Here is a 21493-nt window from a genome sequence, read left to right as displayed (position 1 = left end):
TAGTAATTTATTAACTTGACGAGTTATCTCTTCACGTTGGGAATATGTCAGACGATAGTTTTTTACACATACCGGGTCAGTGTCAGTCAACCTGAGTTTCTTTTCATAAAAATTGTTCGATGTCATTTTGTCATTGTCCAGCGCGAAAATGTCTGCATATTTTATGCAAAGGTCAAGTAAATTGCCTTTAGCTTCTGTAGGGATTTGGTTTTTCAAAATATTTGTTAATTCGTTCGTTCGTGAGTCTTCTGCTTGGCCTTATTAATTGAGTAAACGTAATAGTCAGACATTTTTTCAGTCCGAATGTTTACATTCTTTACATGTTTCACGTCATCTGTGGTATTTATGATTTTGATAATTGGGTTATTGCTATTAACTATGCATCTTGCTGTGAATACGCTATGTTAAACTTCTTGTGATTCTACAAAAAGTGGATCTGGCGAATTGCCAAAATTGGAAATTCACTAAACTTCGCATCCGGGTGGAATGATACAAGTGTCGCTTTCGGTTCCGTGTAGGATTGGTATCGCGACTTTTCCATTGCTTACCCAGAAGGAAATACAATTGCTTGCATAGCTAATAACGCATTTGTTACTTTTTAGAAAATCTTTACCCAGTATACCGTCAGATGGTATGTTAAAGCACAGAATAAACAGTATACAGAAGACGCACCACATACAAATTTATTTTTCTTCGGCGGACGTAATATTACAACCCGGACCAGAGCAGAGCAGTTAACATCACGACCACTATGAATAACATGGCGACCCGGAACAAAGCAGAGGAGTTAACATCACGTCCACTATGAATAACATAAAGTTATCTCGCCACAAACACACATCGTGATCAGCGTTGCCGCGAGCTTGAAAAAAATGTATCAGTTGCCAAGCAGAGAAAGTATCAAAAGCAAAAAAACCTGTCGTTTGTTAAACTATTATTTAAAAAACAAATAATAAATAAAATTTTATAATTAAATCCATAGTTATAAAAAAATGTATATTTCTTCCTTCTGTCTGCTTATTTTCATAATGAAAAACTAACTCATAGTAAATATATCCAAGAAATATGAATGTGCGTTGTGTATTTTGATAGCTTCAGCTTTAAAACGTAAAAAAAAAATAAGTTAAAAAATAAATTTTCTACGTTTTTATCCATATCTACTTTACAGCACGATCTGGACACCAAAATCAAAACTAGACTAAAAATTTCGCAGTTTTCGCCTTACGCACAGTGTTGCCAGAACTTTCTGGGCCAACCGGCTAGATTGGCAAAAAAAACCGGCTAAAAACGGCTAAACTGTTTCAACTAAATTTCACATGTTTTATTTAAATACATCATAAGTAGAAAGAGAAGTTGCAAATTCAAGATGGAAAAAAATTTTGGCGGGAAGAATTTGCAATTAGAAAAAACATATGAATGTGGCACATGGTTGCATTTTTTGTCGACAATAATTTGAATAAACAGGTTCGTCAAACTTAAAAATTTACAAACTTAAGCGATTTATAATAAAAAATTTAAGTAAAGACTTGTTTACTTAATTAGTTTAGTTAATTCCAATGATTTGAAACGTACTCGTAACGCAATCTCAACCAGAGTCGATATAGGAATCGCGACAGTTAGTACGGCAAAGAAATTGAAACGTATGTTGAAGAAAGTCGGACTAGCAACAAATATACATGTAGATCCTGTTTTTTGTCCCTCTGAAAGAACTTTAAAATTCTTTACAAATTTCTCATGTTTTAAATGCAACCGTGGACACTAGCTGGCAGAGAAACTTGCAAGTTCCTGCAAATTTGCGTTAGTGCAGAAATTTGCAAGTTTCTCTACTTGAGAGAGAATTTGGGAGCATTTTTTCTTACTAACTGATGTTTTGAGTGATAATTTTCGCTAGATTTTCGACGAACAAACGTATTGTCTTCCTAGAGAGTTTTGCTTTACATAGAAATTTGTGCTCTTTTACTTTCATTTTTATGCATTTCAGTGCTGGTTCTTTTAATTTAAGTTGGCCTTCGGTTTTTTGGAATTTAAATAAGTTCTCAGGAAAAAAAGTTAGTTTAAATAAGCCCATATGTGTACATAGTGCTTGAAAATATCCATTTTTCCCTTGCCTTAAAACTTTCAGCGTGGGCAACAATGATGTTTTGTAATTAAGGCAGAATTGAATATAAATACGCTATCTGGGAAGACAATACCTGTAACATTTATTCTTGGCAGTATATCCAAACACAAACGCCTGTTAAGCAAACAGTGAAACAATTTGTTATTTTCTAAGTTTGCGAATAAAACTTCACACTTAAATTTAAGTCATTGATTACAAACATTTTATGAAGAAAGTCCCCGTTACGGCCTTCTTTAGAAAAAAAATATTTGTTTAAAATAAAAATAATCGAAAGCGGCCCAATTTTATATAACCCTGCCTCCACGATAACGCTAGTAGCCATTTCTAACAGATTTTGGGTCGCTTAGTCAAAAATGGAAACATATATATTTGAATTTCAAGAGAACAAAGAAATAGAAAAATCGGCTAAAAACGGCTAATTTTTTTTACAAAACGGCTAACAAATCGGCTTCCGGCTAAACCGAAATTTCTCCGGCTGTTTGCTATTGCAACCGGCTAAATCTAGCCGGAAAACGGCTAAAATGGCAGCACTGCTTACGCAGCACAAATTATTGTACAATAACACAAGCATGAGCAAAATATCAAAATAATTTTTATTTTAGCGCAATAACTATGCAATTTAGTACAAACTACACCATACATCACACAAACGTCCGTCGCAAGCCCTATATTGCGCAATGTTTTTGTGTGGTTTAGGGGTCCTATAATAGTGGCGTGTGCACGGAAAGTCCGGGTTGTGTTTCCCTTATAATAGTTACCAAATCAACTTATAAATATGTATATATAAATTGTGAGACTTTAAATGACAAGAAAAAAAAATATTTGCCTTTAGACTAGTAATACTCTTAATAGTTTTCAATAATTCATTTCTGCCAGCCGAAAGTATCAAAATATGGCATTTGGAAACAAAACAGTATCAGATATTACAATTTAGCAAAAAAAGTATTACAAAATATACAATTGTATCAAAACGGCAACGCTGCTCGTGATGCAAAACGAAGTTAGTTAACATCTTGTCGTCATGGCGACGATGGAATTAACAGCGTCAGCAGAGTGAAAATACTGCTAAAGTAACAGAGGCAGCGCCGCTTGTGATACCCTTGCTTGCCTCACCGCTCGTGGCCTAAATTCAAATTGGTTCGATAGCCGACATGCGTCTTCTGTATACTGTTTATTCTGTGGTTAAAGTCATCGTTTACTACATGTAAAGTATGTTTAATGCAAAAATCAGTAAAAGTCAAGTTTACGGTAATCGTACCTAAAGTGGAAACAGTATTGGAAGTGACACCGGTTATGTTAATTATATCGTTATTATTTATAGAAAAATTTTTATCGATGCTAGAATTTTTTATTAGAGAAATGTCGGCTTACGTGTCGGCTAAAAACGTACAAAATTTGTTTGAACCATTAATTTTCAATTCGATAAAGTCAGAATAATTCAAATTTAAGCAATAAATGCCTTTTGTCGTAAAAGATTCATCTAATTGTCCAATTCTTCCGCCCTCAGTGTTCGCTCCTGAGGGGCGTGGGCGTTTAAAGCGCGCACATTAGCATTATTGCGTGAATTTGCACGTCTATTACTGTTAGTGTTGTTATTGTTTCGATTGTTGTTATTTGAAGACCTATTACTATTGTTGAAATTATTGCCGTTATGCCTTGGACCGTTATTATTGTACCTACCCTTATTAACATTATTATTGTACCTATTGAAATTAGAGTTGTTTTGTCTAAAATTATTATTGTTGTACCTATTAAAATTGTGACCCCTATAGCTCTTTCACTTGATTATTTTGTTCGACTATCATTTTTGCCACTACGTCTTTTGAATCACTGAAGGTAGTTGACGATAAAATTGATTTGACCAAATTTGACCGAGTTTGAAGTCTACAAACGTTAACTGTTTCCTCGACTGCCATTTCATGGGCTTTAGATTGTGTCATACCTTCAATGATCAAAGAACGCTCTAATGCATCCGAAAGCTCCTTGACGCGCTTAGCAAATTCCGTCAACGCTTCTTTGATTTGTCGAACTGAATTAACTTCAGTTGGAATTGCTTCGCGTGTCTTGCCTTCGAGCTTTGATTTCAAAAATGATATAAAAGTTGTATTTAAATTTTCGTCTGCAATATCTTCAATTAAGTTAATTTTGTCTATAAACGATTCAAGTGCTAGCGGGTCTCCATTGTAATTTTCCCTAATGATTGAGGCACAAAGACTAATAAAGGATTTCTTCTGTTCAGGGGTAGCCATGTCTAAAAATTCTTGAAAATTTGTCGAAATATTTGGCGAACTGGTAGCTGTTGACGGCTCGTCGGATACAGTTAGCAGACCTTTAAATGATGGAAGTGAAGTACTTCTTTTAAGACTGAATTGTACCGAAGCTTCTGACTTGGCGTCACTAAACTCTTCTTCTGACTCAGAGTCAGCTAGGTCTGATTGACAAATTAGCGATTAGCTATCAGGTGGAATCCTAACGCGACAATTCAGTTTATTAAAGCACTTTGCTAACTGTTCCTTGCAACGGGCTAATTTAACTTGAACTTCCTTGAGATAACAGGTATGGGCCGAACTATTACCAATAACTAGTAATAAAATATTATTGTAAGCTGTGATAAGCGAATATTTATATTCGTTAAATTTTTTCGCATTCGTAGACAACGGTCTACTTTGTAAAATGCGCTTAGTAATCTTATCAAAATCTGCTTTAGATGCTTTAAATTGTATATCGACTTCGCTCATAACCGGCTAATCTCAAAGAAGTGGAAGTGTATGTTTTTCTCAGTAGGTCATCGGGTGAAAATTTGCATGCAAAAATATGGTCGTTTTCATGCAGAGGGAATATTGGGTTGTATTCACATGCAAGCCAAAAGAGTTCAAGTTGTATTTAAATGTTACAATGCATATATTTAAGGAAAAGTTTCAATTTTGGTAATATAGGCATGTATTGTCACATTTACATAGGAATATGGTATAAATGTCGGTTATATTAAAATGTATTTAGGTTTCGATTACTTTAGTAAATCGTATTTTGGAAAAAGTAGGAAAAAAAATATTTTCAATTCAATGAGTCACTCCCGTCACTTAAAGTCTAATAGGTAACAATTTTAAGTTTGAATGTGATTGATATAAGAACGTCCCTTATAGTTTAATATGAGTTAGTATGAAAAATTGATATAATAATGAATTAATTGGTTGTATGAAAAAGGTCCCTTATAGTCTAATAAAAGTATGAATTTTGAAAAAGAATTATGGTGGTTCACTTATAGTATAATAAAAGTATGAATTTTGAAAAAGAATTATGGTGGTTCACTTATAGTATAATAAAAGTACGAATTTTGAAAAAGAATTGTGGTGGTTCACTTTTTTCAACGAATTATTAATTGAAAATCTGAGTTGCAGAGGTCATTTTGATTTAATGACATTTTAAAAGTAGAAACGCGCCCTAAATTTAGCTTTAGCTCCCTTTTTTCGAACATGAGGCCGCTTAACACAAGTGTTTAATATTATTTAATGCATGAGAAAAACCCGTTTTCAAAATTCATTTCTTTCACTTTACATTTGTTTTTCTTGTTGTTTTGTTTGAAAAATATATTAATTTTTCGGATAGTAGTTAATTTCTTTATAATCAGCTTGCAGTAACTTTTTTTGTTTAATTTTTTTCCACAAATTGAATTCATTTAAAAAATTTGTTTTCTAAGTGAGGCTATTTGTCTAGCGCAAAGAAATGCTTAAGAAAATTTTCTTTTTCTTGTTTTTAGTTTAAAGAAATTTTAAATAATGGTTGAAATCAAATTTTGTATTTAAATATAAATGTGGAGGGGAAAAAAATATATATATATACGCCTGATTGAGTCACCCGAACTGCCCGACTCCCTCGATGCAGTCTGTACAAAAAGTGGCCGCAGTCTTTGGTTCGTGTTTCCCGTTTGTGTATAGTTGCTGGTGTGGTGGTAATCCGTTATCGCATAGCGTGGGTTTATGGCGGTGCTGTATCGCTTATGCGTACATATACGGGTTTGTGCTGCTGCTGCTGTTGTTGTTGATGGCAGCAGGGCTCTCGGTTATACCCTACGCAGTTTGTAAAAATGCAGCGTGCCGTTTTACGTGCCGTTATATGTGGCGTTATGCGAGTTATTTCGTACTGCTGCCGTTGGTGATGGCAGGGCTCTCCGTTATGTACAAAAATGCACGGGACGAAAAGGCAGCGCGGATTTGTTTGCGGCGCTATACGGGCGACGTTGTACAGCACCCCGTTATTGCCTACCGCAAAGAAACTCTGCTCGCCACCACCACCGACACTGTATCGCGCCCGAAGCCCACTAGACACGCCTGACGTCCAGGTTGTCAAAAAAATTTTGCCTCATGCTCACCGTCACGGTCGCCATCTCGTGCCCTTTGTGCCGCCACCTTACCGCCCGCTACCACACCACACAGTTTAATTTTTAGTGCACTGCTTACCCCAGTGAACTCCAGCTGTTGTCGTTACCAGGAGTCCGCTGGTACCAAATGGCTGGTCGAATCCGCGCAGTAGTTCCACGCCGGGTGCTCCGGTATACGCGGCACCCCTAATCTGCTGGTAGTTGCGCGTATACTTCTCCTCGTGGCCGCTAGATATTCGGCCGGACGTAATATTTAGAATTTAGAAATTACACTCGCGAAAACTACATTCGCTTAAACAATGTTAATTAAAAACAACTTTGATTTAATTTTTACTATTTAATTGTATTTTTATTGCCGTTCTAAATTTCTTGCAACCTCACAGTTAAAGTATCTATATCAGAATGAATTGAACGTTCGGTTTTTCATTCATATTATGTACCTGTGGAACGTATGTTCCGACAGGGCTACCAACATTACGACGGCTGAATAGCGCTGCCGTATTGTTAGCGATGCCATTACAATGGATAACATCAAAAAAACTAACCAAGAGAAATTAGAACTAATAAAGAGGGTAGAACGTCTGTGTAAGACCAACAAAGATCAAATATCAAGAGTAGGTGCATCAACTACTGAGATATGCAAGCAAAAAGATGACATTATTGCGGAAGTTAAGAAAGCTGCATGTCAGAGTAAAGAGAACTTACAGCGTAGTGTGGGTGCATCGTATGCTAATGCAGTAAAAGGTGTACCTCCAATAATAATTAAGCCAAAAAATAAGCAAGCGGCTGAGAAAACTAGGGTGGATCTTAATAAAATCGATGCCACTAATATGAAAATTGACAAAGTGTCTAATAAGGAGAATGGGGCGGTTGTAATAAATGCCAACAGTGTTACTGAGAAAGAGAAAATTAAATCTACTCTAGCTAATAATCTTAATAAGGAACAATATGAGATCTCTGAACCTAATATGAACAGGCCAAAAATACTGATAACCCGTATAAACGCTGCATACACTGAAACAGAGGTCATAAGCAAAATAAAATCACAAAATATGTACTTGGCTGATGCAAACTTAAAATGTTTAAAAGTTTTTAAACCAAAAAGAAATAGCGTGACTTCAACATCATTTAATGCATTAATCGAGGTAGAGCATAAAGTCTTTGTGCAGGTCCTAGAATCTAAGAGATTGAATATTGGATGGGATCGCTGCCCAGTTTATGACGGACAGATAGTGAAGAGTTCTTGGGTTTCAATCATAGTGCTAATAATTGCAAAAACAAACTACGATGCTGTAAATGCATGAGTGAACACAAACCCGAAAACTGCACTGAAAGAATTACGAACCCAGTGTGTGGCAATTGCTGCGATGCTAAGATTTAGGGCAGAGGTGGGCACTCACACTATCACACACATGCGCTTGTGTGCGAAGCAGCGAAGTTTGGTTCACCAGCCAGTGCTCGGACTTTACCACATTTGTGGAATAGATAACACTTTTTTTTGCTAAATTACATTTCTACTAGTTCTACCACCTTAAGTTAAAAAACTTTCAGATCTTGAAACTTCTTTTTTTTTAATTTGTTCATTAATGAATGGGCATTTTCTACAACAAAAAACAACATTGCTTGCTGCGACGTGGCAACATTTAAGGCCCGTTTACATACAACTTTGGCGTTGCGTTGGCGTTGGCGTCGCTTCGACAGCTGACTATGAATACATGCATTTATATGAAAGGCTCGACATAACCAAAGTTGGGCAACGCCAACGCCAACACAACGCAGAAAGATGGCCAACTCTCAACTTTTTGCGCGCGTTGACAAACAGCTGATACACAATTTTCATTGAGCGTGGGTGAACAACATTTTTCCAGCTTTTGTAAAAATTTGGCTGAAATCAATTAGAATTAAAGATATACCCCAAAAAAACATTGCGGATTAAATTTAAAACAAGGTAAGTAAAAATTCTAAAATGCAATCCACGTTGGAGTAGTAGTGCACTTGGGCGGGACCTGCGCAAAACTCATCTCAAAGATGATCATCATCGACGCCAATAGTTGCTTCACGATTTGCAGATTTTTACAGGAAGCTGTTCCAGGTGACCACCTTTCATAAGGTTTATTTATGGAGAAAACAGCTTTTCCTGCAGATCTAGAACGCAACTAATAACAATAATTCGAAAGCGGAAATAAAAACACTTCCACTTTGCGTACCTTCTTTTGATGAATTTCACGCAAAGGCCGCCTATGCAGAGATGCATCCGCCCCTCTTCTCCGGCAACACAGAAAAGAGAATTCTACTTAGTAAGGGTTATAGGCCCTAAGCGCGGCCGAAGTCCGCCACCCAAAAAAGGAGTTGGATGCAGGTGTCGTCCGGGAACAGCTTCCTATAAATTCCTGCAAATCGTGAAGTACCTGGAAAATTATTGGCGTCGTTTGATACCCCTCTTGACTTTTTTTGGATGGATTTTGGGCAGGTTCCGCTTAAGTGCACTTTTACCCACGTTGGTATTTAAGTTCAATATTTACAATGGCCCGTAGTCATAGTCAAAATAAAGTCGACTTTAAAGTTAGTTGCAGCTTTTTTGACAGATATCCCATTGAAAATTATGTCAAAAAGCTGCAACTAACTTTAAAGTCGACTTTATTTTGACTATGACTACGGGCCAATATATTTATATATTTACAGAAAATATGGAGGAGAAGTTACTAGAGGCGGTCAGGGCACACAGCTGCCTTTACGATAAATTATTAAAAGAAAAGGCTTGGGATGCCGTTGCATGCGCTGTGGGAGTACCTGGTATGTAATTGTATATATGTATATGTATATAAATATATAAAAAAATTACCTTATTTAATTCTTCCAATAGCGACTAACTGCCAAACAAGGTGGAAGTCTCTCAGAGACCGCTTCGTCCGGGAGACAGGCTTACAGAAGAAGAAGTCAGGATCTGGTGCCGAAGATGGAGCCACATGGCAATATTTGGAAGCCATGGATTTTATGCGAGACTTCGTTGCTCCTCGAAAGTAAGTTAACAAAAAAATAAAATGTCGGTCATACCAATAGCATCCCAATTTCAAAGTGATATTTGTTTCCCACTCATGCTTATTATTGGCTGCATTTCTTTATTCATTCGGAATGTTTGGAATAAACTTTTTTGTTTATTTATTCTTTAGAACGTTCCTGATGATATGTTGACGTATATTTCAAACTCATTCTGTTTATTCCGGCTGTGAAATGGGATTATCCGGAATGTATAAAGAAACGCAGCCATTATCGCACTATAATTTAAAGGGCTATCAAACTGTGTACTCAAACAAATTCTAACAATTCTGGGAAAGAAGTTTGAAATTTGCGTGAAAATTCGTTGCATTTTTTGTCGTTTTCCACCATGATACATATACTTAAATGTTGTTATTATTATTATTATTTATTTATTTATTTATTTAAATATTTTATTTATTTATTTTTGGATCATGGTTTTCTACAAAGTTTTTGGGTTTTGTTAGAAATAGAACTCTATTTTAATTGAAAATTCCTATATCGACTGCTGAATGGAAGATCAACCTATCTCGACAGCCAGTTCGAAAACGCCCTATCTCAAAAAACTTTACAAGAACGCCCTATTTCAGAGTTTTATTGAAAAACACCCTATCTCAGAATTCGGTTCAAAAACGGCCTATCTCACTTCAAAATGTATTGAAAATGTGCTGACATAGGGCGTTTTTGAATCGGCAGCTGAGATAGGGCGTTTTTGAGACGAATTCTGAAATAGGGCGTTCTTGAAAAGTTTTTTGAGGTAGGGCGTTTTCGAACTGGCTGCCGAGATAGGTCGATCTTCCACTCAGCACTCGATATGTTCTTATGTGTATATATACTTAAGTTTTAATCTATGTTTGTCTATTTATTTTCAGAACATTTTCCAATCTGGATTTTACTTCACAGGAGGAGGAAATAAACGGCATCAGCCCGTGCAACGTGACCGAAACCTCTTATTATGAGGAGTATGAAGTAAGCTCTCCTCTTCCTTCTGTTCCGGCAAACGACACGGAGCAGTCCAACAGCGCAAAAAAAAATAAACGGCGTCGTGTAGAAGACGAGGCGAACGAGAGGTTCGGATCACTATGCGTGGCGGTCAATGAATTTGTTGGCTCCAAATCCGAAAGCTTTAATAATAGCCGCAATTTTGAGTTTTATAAAGTTCTGGACAGCTATGTATTGAAACATCCGGAGCAGGCCCAATCAAAGTTGTGATACTCAACTATGTTTTCAACTATAATTGCGGCAATTATTAAAGCTTTCGGATTTGGTATTTTATAAAATTAAATAAGTGTTTTTGCCAAAATTCCACAGATACACTTGTGACCAGCCAGCAACGTTTTGATAAATTTTATGTTTAAGGTTTATTTTTCCATAAAAGTCTATCTCGTTATTATAACAAACACCAATCCACATTTCAGACTTTGTGCAAAAATTATAAGAAATCTGCAAAGTTGCATCTAAATTTTCATATTTTTTATCAGATTTTTCAGATGTGTGTATTTATACTAGCATTTAATGGGCTATAAAACTCCATACTCAAAACATTACTAAAAAATCTGATAAAAAAATATGAAAATTTAGATGCAACTTTGCAGATTTCTTATAATTTTTGCACAAAGTCTGAAATGTGGATTGGTGTTTGTTATAATAACGAGATAGACTTTTATGGAAAAATAAACCTTAAACATAAAATTTATCAAAATGTTGGTTGCCTTAATTAGCTGATCACAAATGTATGGGTGTGTTTAGAAATGCATCAAGCCAAAGCATCAAACGCATTTATTTCTAAACTATTATTTATGGAAATGTGTTATTTACGCAACTAGGGTCCAATTAGGCATTTAACTGTGGTTGCGCATATTGGACATTTCCATCAATTATAGTTTAGAAATAAATGCATTTGATGCTTTGGCTTGATGCATTTCTGAACACACCCTATTTATATTTCGTTTCTTGTTTCTTGAAGTTCTTTTACTTTTCATTAATTTATGTTTATTAAATTCGATAATTGTTCTTTAATAATCAGTACCCTTGTGAATTACCCTGTAGTAAATAAAAGACTGAATAATTTTTATAAAATTACATATATGTACATACACACTTGGGGTCAGCTGATTAAGCTAAGTGACATTTTGACTTTTACGAAGTTTCAAATATGGATTTATATGATGGTGGTGGTTATGCTATGTGCAAGAAATCCCTGCAAAGGGAAATGGAAATGTTTAATGTAAGAAATACATATACGTGGCGTTCAAATAATAGCAGCAAAATCAAAATGATGCTGTTGGCGACTTATCTTTATTTATTTATTGTTAATCATTTTCAAAGTTGACAACAAAATTTCAAACTTTTTAATGAGAATCTTTAGAAAATTTAGAAGTTTTGTAGCCCATTCAATTTTAGTATAATAAAGTGAAAGTTTCAAGTCGCAAAAAAAATTACCTTTGATTTTTGAGAATTTTTCTTGTGGAGGGTGTTTCTCATTTTCTTCCGTATAATGCATGAAATAAACTTACTTTTATATGGCAGAAATGCGCAACACCCTCCACAAGAAAAATTCTCAAAAATCAACGGTAATTTTTTGCGACTTGAAACTTGCACTTTATTATACTAAAATTGAATGGGCTACAAAACTTTGTATAAGCTTTGAAACTTTTATTTATGTGGTATCTGATATAGATCGACCCTTATTTTAAATGAAAATTATTAACAAAAAATAAGTAAATATAAGTTGCCAAAAGCGTCATTTTGAATTTTGCTGCTATTATTTTGAACCCACTATATATAAAAACAGCCAGCATCAAAAATATGAATAGCAAAATCCTCCATCGTGCTGTCATAATTCCGAAGGCGTTTTCAATAACACGCCGAGCTCTTGAAAGGCGCTTATTAAAATTTTCACGACCGGGTGGCAGATGCAATCCTGAAATTAAAAAAGGCTTATTTGTATGTACATACATATGCACATAGTATAGATGCAAATAATGGTTGAGTTGCAAGTTTTATCAATGCAAAGCATCAGACTCTTTTATTTCCAAACTATAAATGCAACTTTCAACATAACCATTTTCTATGCAATACATTTTCCGTATACTAACCAGGATATGGCCGCATTAAATTTTTTTTTAAAGGAAATGCTGCATCTCCAACGAAATAATGCGGAAACTTAATATTGCTGTCTGGTAAAATGTCATCCTCAGGCAGGTCTAGTTGATCATGGAACAGCCTTTGACCAAATCCAGAATTCCAAAGCACACCGCCGTCGCTTTGCGAACCGTACGCACCAATATCGATAGAAGTAAATGTGTAATTCGCATCGCAACATGCTAATAATACGATGGAGTAGGTACCCTTGTAATTGTAAAAAAGAGATCCGGAGTTGGAAAGACATTTTAAAGTGATGTGCTTTCCGTCGATTGCGCCCACACAGTTCGCGAAATCCCAAATAGTGTTGAAGTCCTTCGCAGGTTTCCAAAATTATTTTGTTGACTGTGGAGCGACCCACTTTATACGCTGTAGCGTACAAATGCTGAGTTCCCCCGTGTGCTAGGAAACTATGAATGTAATGCACACAAATTAGTATGAAATTTTCTTTAGAAATATTTACTTACTTCAATGTTAAGAATAGTCTCATTTCTGCAGAAATTGACGGCCTGTTGGAATACTTTATGAGGCGTTCCATCACGAGCCCAAAGAGCAAATCAAACACCTCCTTAGTCATCCTCACCGTAGTTTTGAACTGCTCCGGGTCATTTTTGTACATTTCGTCAAAACTGGTTACAAATAGTCCATCAATGTCGCGACTTAAGTAAAGAGGTCTTACCCACTCCCGCCGCCGAGAATTAATTTTCTTCAAACACTCGCGAGGCTCGTACCTAAGTAGCACTATTAATATTATTTCGATAAAAGATAACATCATTTTTTTAATAACGCTCGAGGATACAAAAATATTTTCACTGGCAAAAACAAAACAAATGTCTATTTGATGATTTAAATTATTGGGCCGCCTTCCTATGAAGCTATACCGCCGTAAGTAATTCGGCTTTGTTATATTTGTATGCGTTTTATTAACTAAATTATAAACTTTTTCTTATTTCCCGGTTGTTTACTCTACCACGTGGCTTGAACAAATGTCATCGCCGGCGCTGTCAAAACGTTCATTGTAGCAAGAACACACGCCACTCGCGCTGCTGTCAAAGCGACGCCAACGCCAACGCAACGCCAAAGTTCTATGTGGACGGGCCTTTATGATATGATCGTCTTCGTGCGTCTTACGATAATTGACGATTGACTGATGCTTTGCTAGCACTTCGGCAAAGCAAATCAAATCAGTTGTTGCTGAGCACAGTATACCAGTAGAAAAGGTTTTTGTTGTTGTGGCTGTTAATTTGGTCCCCATAAAGGACTTGAGGGTTGCCAGCAACTGTTTTGCCGCATTCAGGGTGCTGTGCAGCAAAATAATGTGGTGAAAAATTTTATCATCGGATAAATGGCGAGAGAAATATTGTTATGCGCTTTATAAGTAAACATGGACGTAATAAAATGTTTTATACTTCAATACAACTAATTAGCGCTATTTTTGCAATTCGAAATGATCTTAAAAATATTTGTAGTGAAATATGTACTTTATGAGTTAAATGGAAACTATCTTATATGTAAAAATATATTCCGATTTACTTCAAATAAATGATGTAAAATGTTTTATATATGGATCTAATTTTAATAATAATATTTAGTACTTTCATCTACATTGCTTTTATTGTAAGTTTTCACGAGTAGTTGCAGTAGTAATTTCACAATTTCAACCCTATTAAACGTTTATATTTTAATAAAATGTGATCAATTACTTAAGAATATATAGTTTTCGATCAAACTATAAAACTGAGTGATTGAGAAACAATTATTTAAATCAAATGATCAATATTGAACTCACTAGGAGCGAATTTTGGAACACTGAGCGAATTATGCATATTAACAGTAAATTATTTCTAACTTTCTACCCTATTAAACGTTTATATTTTAATAAAATGTGATCAATTACTTAAGAATATATAATTTCCGATCAAACTATAGTATTAATTGTTTGACAAACTATTTAAATCAAATGATCAACAGAGCGCGCTCGGAGCGAATTTTGGAACACTTCATAAAATATTTAAAGAGGAAGTACATTATTTGGTAGAGATCAAAATGTATTTAACAAAGTGTGATTGAATTTGACATTGCTCTCAGAAGAACCATCCTATAAAGTCAAATTGAAAAAAATTTGTATGAATTTTGAATCGTTTGTTTATATTTTTTTACATAATAGTATCTTAAAAGAGAGCCCCACTGAGTTGTCAATAACACCTTGGGCCGTATGCATAAAAACTAAGCAATTACTTTTTCTCAGATTTTCATACCTTTCACTTAAATTTATTTGAAAAAACTGAGTGAAAGGTCTGAAATTTTAAGAAAAAGCATTTGCTTAGGTTTTATGCGTACGGCACCTTGTTTAATACACCCATGATACAAATATTTAAAGGTAAAACCGCTTGCACAATTCGTCGGCCATCATTTACTTTTTGAAGTTTGTCTATTTTATAAAATTGAAATTTTGAGAGCAACTCAAATGCCAAATAAAGGTAAAACAAAAAACAAATAGATGAAAATATTGAAATTTTCATTTATTTGAGACTGATAATGAGAATGTATTTGTGAGATTGGAAATTTGAAAACATTTTTGTAATGTTAGCAAACTTTAAAAATGTTCAGGCTGCCTTTCAACGGTTTTACCTTCAGATTTTTGTACCATGAATACACCTTGGTCAAGATATCACGAACAAGTTTTCCTTTATTTATTTTTACTTAAAATCCTTAAATATGTATCTTGATTTTTTTCTGTAGAATACGTAATAATTTTTTTTTTAACGATTTAAAAAAAGGGAAGACAGTCGGATCTACGTAACCAGAACGACCTGAATGCGCATTGAAGTCGGTTGTATTTTTTGCTTAAAATTATCTGTTATTGAGATATAGTTTCGCTACTATTTAGAGATTTCTCGACATACTTTTTCATATTACTGTTATTTATTATTTTTCTTATTAGTCATTTATATGTTTAGGACTTACTGTGGGTGCTTTAAGATTCATTTTGTAAATATGAATTTTATTCGTGCAATTTTTTATGTTTAATAGTTTTGAGAACATTTTTTGGTTCTGTTGATTCTTTTATTGCATGCCTTAAACTTTTTTATTTTAACTTATAATGTTGAAGATATGCCTTCTGCCTTTGTCAAGCACTTTAGCTAGGTGCGAGAAATTTAGCATATGCGCGTAAGAGCATAGAGTAGGAATACGGCTGTGCTGCCGCGATTCTCCAACATCTTGTCAAAGGAGAAAACATATTGGTGGCGGAATCCATCGTAGTCCAATTTTTCTTAAAATCTACGAAAAAGCGATCACTGAATCTGAACTGCTATGTGTATTCAAAGCAAGCGCTGCGTTCGTAGCTACTCGAACTTAATAGCATTTTCGTAGATTTCACGAAAAATCGGACTACGATGGATTCTATGATAGCCTTGATTAGTTCGTGCGATTATGACTTATGGATCGATTATGGATGGGAACGGAACCTCAGTTGGGTAGCCGATGGACAGCGCCACTGAAATGAAAATGTTTTTTATTATGAATAGCAATAATTAAGTTTCATAAAGTTCAAGGTGGTACAATTTAAAAAAAAGTTGAAAAAAGAAATAAAGTATCTCAATCAAAAATTCCCGGCAACTGAAGTTCGGTTGTCCTCCATAATCGACCCATAAAATCGGAATCGAATATGCATGCACGTTCTGCTGAACGATAAATATTTTGTAAATGTGTGCTCTGTCCGCTAACGAATTCCAGCCATGTGTGAAATATCGAATATGCATGCACGTTCTGCTGAACGATAAATATTTTGTAAATGTGTGCTCTGTCCGCTAACGAATTCGAGCCATGTGTGAAATATCGTATGTGAAGCCTCCGTCTGACTTAACGATTGTCAAAGGCATGCCAGAAGATGTTTCATCATATGTTTTCGGTCATCGTCTTCTTCGAGTATGTTCATCGATACCAAAAACTTTACAACCTATTTGTGCCAGCAGCCCTTAGTCGTTTTGCCAATGACATGGTACTACTGCACTGTTAATAACCAAATTAAGCCGCAGTTGCATTCACACGTGATATAATAGCTAGTGTCCGCAAGCTGTGGGAATAGCCCAGGAGATGGCGTTTGTTCAGCCATCGAAATCATTACACCGACGGCGGTGGGCAGTTCTGCTGGAACATATTTACCACAGCACTGGTTGCGGCGTTTTGTTCTGCAACAATAGCCTGCAATGATGACATGTCATATAATGTCGACGAACAAAGATATAAAATTGAAAATGACTAACCTTATTCCCGGCCGATTTGGGAGACCACCCTTGATCACGACCTGAACGCATTTACCAAGAGGAAAAACCGCAGGGATTGCAGTAGTTCTTGCAATCACCGTTGATGATGCTGTGCTTGTAATTAATAGTCTGAAAATACAAAAAATTGCATTAATGAAATCTTATACACATCAGATAAATAAATTTCAATAATTTGTTTACCATTTCACAAACCGAATTACCAAGAAATAGAAACTCACCGCGATGCGATACAGAAACAAAAACCAACAGGGCTGCATTTTTTTGGTAAACAACACAAGCGCTCAGAGCAAACTGATCCGCAAAATTATTTTGTGAAAAATAATAGTTGAAAACTCATAAGTGCAAATTATTGTGATTATTTTTAGTTGCATATAATTGTATTACCTTAGACTTTTTTTAAATGTTTTCTAATATTCATTCTTTTGGGACGCAAAAGCAACCATGTGCTCAATTTCTTGTGTGGAAATTTGGTCCCCATAAAGGACTTTCACCACGAAACAGCTACAAAAACAAAAACCTTTTCTACTGGTATACTGTGCTGCTGAGACTTCACTGCGCGTTTATTCGAATAATACACACATAAAATTTTTCGGGAGGAATGGTAAATAATTTTTTTTTTGCATAGAAAACATGGATGCGTGATCTGCTATCGCGTTTTGAGTCGCAATGTTATGTCTTGTTTAAAAAGACATTACAAACTGTGTCATAGCCATTTTGAAAAGGTGAAAGAGGGTGATCGAGCACTGAAGATTTTAGAATTAAAAGCAGCGTTCTTTATTAAATTTATGATTGGTGAAAGTAATATACATCAACACCAAAATTATCAATGTCTATCAGAAAATGATTCTCTATCAGAAAATGATAGATCATTTTTAAAAAAAGCATCTTATTCTGTCGCTTTGGCTTTTTATTTAGAATTTCTAGAAAATTGTTAGGTACACTGAGGGAAATAATGCATAGTAAAAATGAATACTTTATATTTGATTATCGTTTAAAAATGTTCGTATTTAAAAATAATATTTTCATACAAAATTTATTACGCACGTATTTGACTGTTCACATCTGAGTATGTATATGTAAGTGTACATACGCAACCCAAGCATGCAGAGAACCGCTCTGTGAGCGGTGACAACACACGCATACATACATAGTACCCTGCAAAAAATTGTGCGACTAATCTCTAAAGAGAGTATTCCGAGATTACTCTCAATCGGGTACAATTGGGCATTAATTAGTCGCAACTTGTCTCATACGGGTACTAATGGAGGTCAATTAGTCTCGACTCATCCCTTATGGGTATAATTGGATATCAATTATTCCCCAACTCATCTCTAACGGGTAATATTAACGATTTAATGATATGTACGCTCTTAGTCAACGAAATTTCATGTGCGGCGTTGGCACACAGAGAGAGTATTCGCCTAACCAAACTGAGCAGCCCGGTTCGAATCTCAGCTGGCGCAAATTTTTATTTTTATTTTTTAAAAGTGACTAGTCGCCTTTTATACCCTTTCGGGTATAAAGGTGAGCAATTAGTCTCTTCATAGAACATGCTCGAACAAAAGCGAACAGTTCATTCCATATAAAGAGATCAAAAGTGGCATTAGTCGCATGTTCCTTTGCGATTGCTCCCGGAGTCATCCCGGATTAGTCCCATTTTTTGCAGGGTTGCGATTGCTCCCGGAGTCATCCCGGATTAGTCCCATTATTTGCAGGGTAATTACATGTTTATCCGTACATATTCAACATTTGAAAGCAAATTTATATGCCAGGGTGTAGCTGAGTGCGCAAAGATGCTTGCCACAAGTTGTTGATATCCGGAGATGGTCGGGTTCGAATTCCACTGCAGGTAACATGCAAATAAATTTTTTTTTTTTTCAGTTTTTGTCTTGATTATTCACTTCACGGATGCTTTTTCAGTACGAACGTGGTCATTTTATTATTTATTAATTGAATTGAATATTTACCAATATTCAGTACTTTCGTTGACGTTTATAGTAAGATCAATTACGTTTCTATTTGATTTTAATATTTTTTTCCCTCAGTGTATGTAGTTTTATAGCCCATTAAAATTTAGAAGCTCAAAGTGCAAATTTCAAGCGCTAGGAAATCGCGTTGATTTTTAATGATTGGAAATTTCTTTTATATGGAAGAAAATGCCTAGCACCGTCAGCAAAAAAAGATAAACAGTAAATAAACAAAAATATAAATAGCCAAAACTGGTCAAAATGTCACTTAACTTAATCAGCTGACCATAAGTGCATGTAACATATTTTTAAATTTATTTATTTGAATCTACCACATTGTTTTGGAATGTACCACAATTTTTCATGCTTATTTATGACTAAGAAAAATTTTTTGCGTCCGAACACTCTCAACAGCAACTGATCTGATCTGCTTTGCCGAAATACCAGCGAAGCATCAGTCAATCGTCAATTATCGTAAGACGCACGATGATAGTATACATGTGTCGACGTCGCAGCAAGCAGCATTTTGATGCCCAATTACATGTGTTTGGAAAATCAAAAAATTCCCGCCTCTGATTAAGGGTTACAATTAAACACAGAGCATAGTGTATTTAGTAGGGAGTGCCCAGTCTATATAAGAAGATTAAAGTTTGAAAAACAAAAAGTAGGATGTTGGCAATCAAATTCTAGCAAACAGCACCATAGTAATTTGAAATGCGTCTATGTTAATATTAGTAGTATACTAGCTAATATAGCTGAGCTCGAAAGACTTATTGAGGTAGTTGATCCTGACTTAGTCTTATGCTCCGAAACGTGTATAACAGATGAAATTAATGATTCAGAAATAAAGTTTCCAACGTACCACGTAATAAGGTGTGATTCGCACAGTAGACACACAGGCGGTGTAATTATAATCTTGCGAGACACAGTTGATTTCAAAATAAAAATAAATCGATCCATCAATAAAAATATATGGTGCATAGTCATACAATTAAAAAATTGGGTAAAGAGGTGTGAAATCGGTGTGGTTTATCACTCACCTAGTACAAGTGATGCAGATTTCCTGACCTATATGGAGGCCATCCTGTCTGCAACATGTGATAATATGGTAGATACTATCATAATCGGCGATTTCCATATAAACCTTAACGTAATATCAAGCTATAGTAGGAAACTCAATGAGATCTTCGCTCACCTAGCTATGAAACAACAAATCAATTTTAATACGCGGGTTACCGAGTGAACACAGGATCACTATGGTCTTTGGAATTTGTCCTGTAGTTTATTACTCTTATCACTTACGTTTTCCGCTTTGTATAAAAAAGACAAGGGGAACTTTTCGTTAAAATATAAATATGAAGAGGTTTATTCAAAAAATCGGGGCTGTTCGGACACGTCCGCACGGAGGAAAATCTTAACAATTGTGTCGTTTAAAATCAAAAATTTTGCTGACATTTCTTTGTGTCTCAAGTGTGTGTGTGTGTGTATGACATGTGTAGTGTGTGTACAAAGTAAGTGGATAAGTAAAATGTCAAAGTGTTTTGTTGAATATGTGTAGATGTGGGTGCGTGTTAGGATGTGATGCTGATGGGGACATCTGTGGGTGCCTGTTGGCGATAGTTTCGCAGGCGGAAGTGCCAGCGTTGCCGTCGCGAAAGGACCCATTTAGCCATCCCGGCCCCCCTAGGCGTATACTTAGCCTAGTAACCGCTGTAGTTGCTGCAACGTCTCTACAACGTTGCCAAGCCCGGATGGGCGGCGGTGGTGCGACCTGGACGACTGTTGGCTGCGGTGGGATGATGGGGGCCCGGGCGGTAGTGTGCCGACGGTGGTCTCCGAGCGTGGACGTTCTGCCGCGCGTTATGATGTCGGCGACGATTACCTGATGCTGGAGCTGGTTGTTGAATTCGCGCTACCCGATGGGAAGTGATGGAACATGGTGTGATGACGTCTTTGACATACGTGACACCGGCTACGTGATGCACATTCCCATGTCCTGTGGGACAACGCGAGGCAGTTCAAACAGTGCCCGGGCTACTTGCTGCCGCTGGGCCGGTTGCAGGCCCCGAAATATTGGACAGGCGCTCATTGCGTGGCGCCGGTGGCATAGCCCACAAAGAAGTACGCCTTGATCCAGTTCATCTGCTAGTAGCAGTTCGGATGCTGCGGGGGCAGCGGATGCTGAGGGTGCGCCTGATGGCGCTGCGGTTGCTAATGCTGCCGCTCGCCGAACGCCTGGACGAGGGGATGGCACTGGAGCTGCTCCGGAGAATGATGTGGCAGATCGTGGTGCCGCAATCGGTGGTGCTGATGCTCGCGGTGCTACTGCTGCGTTGGTCCGGACTGCCGGCGTGGGGTTGGAAGACGGGATAGCCATGTCAACGTCCATTTCTATGAAACGAAAGGGGACTTTAGTGTTTTGCGGGGGAGAAAGCGTGCATGCTAACGCTCAATTATTTACGTTAATTGAGTTGCGTTAAGGATTGCTCGTCTGGCTGGGGTATTGCCAGAAGTGGAGCTCCTCTAAGAAAATGCCCAGGGGTGAGGGCAGTGAAATCGG

The 21493-nt window shown here is 36.3% G+C and overlaps 1 protein-coding gene and 1 long non-coding RNA gene across 2 annotated transcripts; one reads left to right on the top strand and one right to left on the bottom strand.

The window, feature by feature from the left end:
- Positions 1-9198: 9198 nt before the first annotated feature.
- On the top strand, positions 9199-10745 carry LOC118752100. Its single transcript, XM_036486948.1, has 2 exons — positions 9199-9517; positions 10406-10745. Exons 1-2 carry the CDS (start codon positions 9261-9263, stop codon positions 10743-10745), a joined length of 597 nt encoding a protein of 198 aa, XP_036342841.1. The 5' UTR covers positions 9199-9260.
- A 5659-nt stretch (positions 10746-16404) lies between these two features.
- Positions 16405-17498, bottom strand: LOC118752101. The gene is made up of 3 exons (XR_004994629.1): positions 17147-17498; positions 16946-17074; positions 16405-16883 (listed from the first exon to the last, which is right to left on the bottom strand). It is a non-coding gene; the product is annotated as an uncharacterized LOC118752101 (long non-coding RNA).
- Between the last annotated feature and the right edge of the window lie 3995 nt (positions 17499-21493).

The sequence above is a fragment of the Rhagoletis pomonella genome, unplaced genomic scaffold (assembly GCF_013731165.1).
Source record: "Rhagoletis pomonella isolate Grant_MI unplaced genomic scaffold, Rhpom_1.0 Rhpom_scaffold_01235, whole genome shotgun sequence".
NCBI classification, from domain to species: domain Eukaryota; kingdom Metazoa; phylum Arthropoda; class Insecta; order Diptera; family Tephritidae; genus Rhagoletis; species Rhagoletis pomonella.
The sequence above is the reverse complement of the archived record's forward strand: the minus strand, read 5'-3'. Positions and strand labels throughout refer to the sequence as shown.

Bases quoted from the DNA above. Each gene is read 5' to 3' on its own strand.
- LOC118752100 (XM_036486948.1), top strand. From the start codon at position 9,261: ATGCCGTTGCATGCGCTGTGGGAGTACCTGGTATGTAATTGTATATAT. The intron at 9,518-10,405 runs GTAAGTTAACAA...ATTTATTTTCAG, and splicing joins GACTTCGTTGCTCCTCGAAA to AACATTTTCCAATCTGGATT.